The sequence below is a fragment of the Leguminivora glycinivorella genome, chromosome 13 (assembly GCF_023078275.1).
Source record: "Leguminivora glycinivorella isolate SPB_JAAS2020 chromosome 13, LegGlyc_1.1, whole genome shotgun sequence".
NCBI classification, from domain to species: Eukaryota; Metazoa; Arthropoda; class Insecta; order Lepidoptera; family Tortricidae; genus Leguminivora; species Leguminivora glycinivorella.
In genome coordinates, this window is record NC_062983.1 from 23,223,333 (window position 1) to 23,229,676 (window position 6,344).

The window sequence follows — 6,344 nt, forward strand, 5'->3', positions numbered from 1 at the left end:
ATGACCCCACCAAACAGAGATCCGATTGCGAGTCATACCGACCGGACGTAATTTGCTTACTTAATTATCTTTTTCGCTAATTTCCTATATATGTACTCTGTATTGTGCTGTATACGTGAAATAAACAGTATAGTGCATAATTTGGCCATTTTCATTAAAAGAACCACTTTAAACTATAACAAAGTGGTCTTCGAAGCCGGATTCTATGATTCGTACACCAAAGATGGTCAACACACGTAGTAAGGTAACGGCGGCTATCAACGCGGGTATCGAAAGCGACGTCCATTACCGCCGCATTTGCAAATACGCATTTTATAGGCAAACCGACCAATTTCTTAAAAAAAGTTACTCACACAAAGGAAGCCTGTTTAGTTGACTAACGCACATATAGGAGATAGAGAGTGTGAATAAAAGAAGACGCTCGCTATTTGACAGTTTTTGCCACGGGGCCGCGAGAAGAGGTTGTGTCATACTAACGTGTGACGCTAAACCTAAGTGAACTCCAATCTCATTTAGTAGTTTACGTAATAATTATGGCAAACAGGTGAAAGTTATGCATTTCAAATTATTGTTTATAGTTTTCTACATGACTTCTGAGTACTTTTTACGTATTGTTTAGCCTGGAAATGTGTTTAAAGTGGAAATTAAAAGACAGCGGTGAAAGGCGCCATTTTGTGAGTAGATTCTATTACTGTGGTATACCACGGTAATAGTTAAAGTAGTGATATTAGTTCTTTTTGCTTTATTTTAAGTATATGTGATCAGTTATATAATGTCTTACAGTTGTTTCAATCTTGATCTATTCACGCTATCAAAGAACTATTTACGCGGTATGAAAATTATTCAACAAAACCTTAATTTTTAGCAAAAACTTCATGACTGATTTCGTAGTTTCTATGAAAACCGTTAATTTGTCAATTTTTTAAACATTGACATAAAGTCTGATGCTTACTTACCAGTTATGTAAGCTTGATTTTAATATAAGGTTGCAATATTTTATTTTGATTTGTAATGAAAATACATCTGTATGACTTTGTTTTTATGGGTCGGAATTAGATTTTATAATACTCCAATGTATGCCTATTACCGATGGTACGATCAGATAACCCTCGGTAATAGAATATATAAGAATCTATTACCGATCCATGCAATATTTGTTTGGGTCGGTAATGGATTCCTATAGAAGTATCTATTACCGAGCGACATATTAGTCTTGTATCAAAATATGACATTTAGTGTACCGTAAGTACAGATTTCTTAGGTGAAACTGAGTCTTCTGTGGGTATTCATAAAGGAGGATAGTATAGGTATATGTATTTGTCATAATTTGTATATTCAACCGTCGGTATTAAGCTCCGAATTTTGAGATGGGTTTCTATTTACCGATGGCAGAAAAACACTGTCATTCATACCCTCGGTAATGAAATCTCAATTCGCGTTAATAGAACTGCAACCTGTTCATTACCACGGTAATAGAAAATTTAGGTATGTTGGCTTCAATAATCATTTTATGACATATAATAAACTAAAATGATCCTAAAACTCTTCAAAACTAATAGTTCAATAAATACTCTTCCATAAAAAAAATATTTGTGGTCGTTAATGAGCTTTGATACCCTTAATTTTTTGGTATCTTTTGAAATCTGCTTAAGTACCACGTTAATAGGCGCCATTACCTTACTACAAGACGTGAAAGGGAAAGAAAAGAAGAAGAATTGAAGCAAGCTACAGTGCAGCAGCCGCAAACACCTGTAAAAGATGAAGATTCGAAGAAATTAGTAGATAAAACTATTATTTTAGAAACGGGTAGTCAGATAAAACCAGAACATTCCGGACAAACAAAGGACGCGAAACCGTTAAGTCATTGTTCGCGTAAAACTAGCTACCACGGTTCGAAAAAGTCATCTTCGTCGTCTATTGTGGCACAAAGGAAGAAGCTGGAGCTAGAAGCTGCTGAAGCAAAGGCTCGCATACAAATGGACTTGATAGAAAAAAAGCTACAAGTAGATCTCGCCAACCTTGAAGAAGAATACAGTCCATCTGAAGAATCTGTACCGTCAGAACAAGACCATCAGTCAGTTAAAAGTGATGTCGCCAGGTGGGTCGAGCGCAGCCAGCTGGAACTGGAGTCACAGCACGTCCCCGAGACTGGAAATAACCCGGACGCGTTGTGTTCGTCGGCAGCAGTGGTCGCCGGCACCGAGTTGCCAGTTCAGCAGTTAGCCAGCGCACTAAAGGAATTGGCCACCGTATCTGCATCCAACAATACCCAAAACGCCAGGCTGCTGAGCCGCATCAGCACCCCGAAGGAACTGCCCTTGTTCTACGGTGAACCAATGGAGTGGTTGCAATTCAAACAAGCTTTCGAAGAATCGAACAGAGTGTGTAATTTCAGCGATATTGAAAATATGTGGCGTTTAAGAAAGTGCCTACGTGGGCCCGCCAAGGAATCCGTAAACGCGCTGCTTATTAGTGGTACGTCGACTGAAACCGTTATGTCAACACTTGAGTTACAATTCGGAAATCCGGAATTAATAATATCGCGCATGTTGATGGAGATTAAAAAACTACACACTCTGCCACCGGAATACCACAAAGAAATAGTTACGTTTTCCGTGAAGATTAAAAATTACGTCACAGCTGTTCGCGCCCTAGGTCGTGGAGAGTACCTGCAAGAAATTAGCATCGTCGGCGCTATTTTATCGAAGTTACCTACGGTGTTGCTACCCAAGTGGAATGACTACAGTTACGCGCTGATTAAAGAAGGAAATAAATCTAAACTCGATATTCTCTCCGAATTTCTCCACGAAGAAGCTATGAAAGTGTCAACCTGCAGTGCTTCTCTTATGCAAGTGCGATCAGACTTTAAACGTAAAAACTATAGTGAAAATAGTGACTATAAACCGCAGACTATTTTAGTTCAAAGTGCGCACACGAACAGTACCGATAATAAGTGCCGCCTTTGTCGCGTAGGTAAACACGATTTACCGGACTGCAAAAAGTTTAAAAAATCACTACGCAAGGATCGTTGGCAGTACGTAAAACGATTCGGTTTGTGTTATAAGTGTTTATTATCGCACCATGATAGACAATCGTGCACGGCCGCCGCGTGTGACGTGGAGGGGTGTGGGCAGGCCCATCACCGGCTCCTGCATTACGTACCGGGTCAAAGTTCGCGCTCGAACCATTATAACGTTGTGGAAGTGTCGGACACTAGTGCTCAGACTGAAACTGTGACGCATATAGACGTTGACCAGCGCGAATCGTTATTAAAAGTTGTGCCGATATACCTACATGGACCTAACGGTAAAATAAAAACGACTTGTATGCTTGACGATGGCAGTGGTGTGTCGTTCATAAGTACGGAACTCGCGGAGCGCGCGGGACTGCGCGGGCGCAAACAGTGCGTTAATGTGCGCGGCGCATGGCTCAATTCAGAACAACAGTGCGAAACACAGCTGATCGACTGCTCGATATCTAATAGTGACGGGACAAAGTTCAATTTAACCGCGCGTATTGCACCCCATCTGGACTTACCTGTGCAAAACCCCGGACTTGTTAAGTGCGGTAAATATAAGTACCTAGACCGTATAATGAACTTTGTGTGTGCTGATAATCAAAAACCTGAAATTCTCATCGGACAAGATAACTATCATTTGCATGTACCACGTGAGATCATAGAGGGCAGCGAAAATGAGCCCTACGCGACGCGTACTCCGCTGGGCTGGTGCGTGCACGGCCCGTGCCAACGTGCAGCTGTAATGAAACAACGGAAGATACACACTTCATTACATCTCAGTTATACCTATGAACAAGATATGGCAATTGAAAACAATGAAATACTACGTGAACTGCAAGAAGATATGCGTCGATCTTTCTCCATCGATTCTATGGGCGTATCTGCTAAACCTCGGCAGAACTCGGAGGACGTACTGGCCCAGGAGCACCTGGAACAAACCTCTGAACTTATCGATGGCCAGTGGCAAGTCGGCTTACCTTGGAAGGATCCTCACTGTGTCACCGTCGACTCGTATCCAAATGCACTGTCACGACTGAAAGGAGTTGAGCTGAAAATGAAAAGGAGTGAAGAGTATGCACGAAGGTATAAAGAACGCATACAACATTTGTTAGAAAATAAATATGCTGAGAAGTTAGAAAATCAAGTCACATCTGCTAGAACATGGTACTTACCTACTCATGGCGTCGACAATCCAAATCAGAAGAGCCTTCGTCTGGTTTTCGATGGGTCAGCTAAAACAAAAGGGTTCAGTTTAAATAGCTACCTATATAAAGGCCCCGACCTACTGGTACCGTTAATAGGAATCATGTGGCGATTCCGCGAAAACAAAGTTGCGATCTCTGGCGATATCAAAGACATGTTTCTCAGAGTTAAAATAAAACCCGAGGATCAGCAAGCCCTACGCTTTCTATACCGAGATAACCCCGAAGAACCTATAGATACCTACCTGATGACGTCACTCATATTTGGAGCGAATTGCGCGCCGTTCATAGCGCAATTCATAAAAAATAAAAATGTGAGACGTTTCGAGTCTACATATCCAGAGGCGGCTAACGCTATATACACGCAACACTACGTCGACGACTACATTGACAGCTTACCTGATGACCAATCTGCAATTAAGCTGGTTCGTGACGTCACATATGTTCATGCGCAAGGCGATTTTCATATACGCAATTGGAATAGCAACAGTCAAGCCGTCATCAACAGCATTCCAAAAGAGACTTTGGGAAGCAGCGCTGTAAGGTTCAAAGTCGGACAACAGTACGCGGGCGAGCGAACACTTGGTCTGCTGTGGAATCCAAGTGAAGACACGCTGGGGTTCGATGTATCGCTGAAAAAGATATCTGAAAATATTATCAACGGAAAAGAAAGGCCTACGAAAAGAGACATTCTACGAGTTGTAATGTCAATTTTTGACGTGTATGGATATTTGTCGCCTTTCACTATAAATGGAAGATTAATTGTTCAGTTATTAACGTGGCAATTGGCTGTAACTTGGGATGAACAAATACCTGATGTCATCTTCGAAAAATGGCTAAAATGGATTAATCAATTAGAATTGATGAGAGAGATACGTCTATCTAGACACTACCGTCGTCATGCTGCTACGAGTGAGAGCGAGACAGTCACAACGTCTACGAGCGCAAGCGAGATAGACACCGCGCCTACAAGTGTGAGCGACACAGCCACGGATACCGCGAGTGCAAGCGAGACGCGGCTAGTACCTGTTATCAGTGCGGCGGCCGGCGGTGATGCGCCCGCACAACAACAAGGCTCAGTAACTGTAAACAACTATAATGATCTACAACTTCACGTGTTTTGCGACTCATCAGTGCAAGTTATGTGCGCGGTGGCATATTGGCGTTGGCAAGAAAACAACGTAGTCCGCACGGCGTTCATATCTAGTAAATGTCGTGTTGCAGGACTGAAGAAAACGAGTGTTCCACGCTTAGAATTGAATTCGGCAGTTATGGCAGCTCGATTAGCTGACACGATAATTAAGGAACACAGAATAAAACCAAACAGTCGTATATTTTGGTGTGACGCCACAGTGGTCCTGTATTGGTTACGAAACAACGCGCGTACCTACAAACCTTATATCGCGAACCGGCTCGGTGAAATAGATGAGCTAACAAATGCGAGCGAGTGGAGATATGTACCTACGCACCTAAACGTCGCCGATATACCTACCAGGGAGTCATTCGACCGTTGTGTGTTACCTACCGAATGGATTCAAGGACCTGCATTTCTACAAAAAAGTGAGAACGAGTGGCCACAGAATATTTTGGACGCCGACGTAAACAATGACGATTTAGAATGTGTTGTGATGATGACGTCATGCAATAGGGTAAATGTGCCTATACCTGAACCGACAAAGTTTTCATCGTGGTTGCGATTACTCAGGGCCACTTTTATAATGCTAACGTTTATAAATAAATGAAGACGACGGCGCCGTAATGCAGAAAGCTGAAAACTTACTTATGAAATATTCTCAAGCACAGACGTTCTCTGAAGACATACTGAAACTGAAAAATGGATCATACTTACCTAAAACAAGTAGATTACTTACCTTATCGCCGTACCTCGACGAACACGGGGTCCTACGCCTCGGGGGCCGCATCGACGCCGCTGCTGAAGTTGGACCTGAAACAAAACGACCTTCGATCTTGGACGGACGAGACTACATAGCACGGCTGCTAGTGAAGCATCATCACGTTCGCGCAGCCCACGGGAACCAGGAAACTGTCGTGAATGACCTGAAACAAAGGCATTGGATATTAAGATTACGACCGACGGTTAAAAATGTTGCAAAAAAGTGCAT

At 42.5% G+C, this 6,344-nt stretch overlaps 1 protein-coding gene across 1 annotated transcript; it reads left to right on the forward strand.

Moving 5' to 3' along the window:
• Nucleotides 1-5,512, forward strand: LOC125232336. The gene is made up of 4 exons (XM_048137965.1): nt 1-47; nt 1,688-2,381; nt 3,066-4,840; nt 5,446-5,512. The coding sequence occupies exons 1-4, from the start codon at nt 1-3 to the stop codon at nt 5,510-5,512; spliced, it is 2,583 nt and encodes an 860-aa protein (XP_047993922.1).
• Nucleotides 5,513-6,344: the final 832 nt, after the last annotated feature.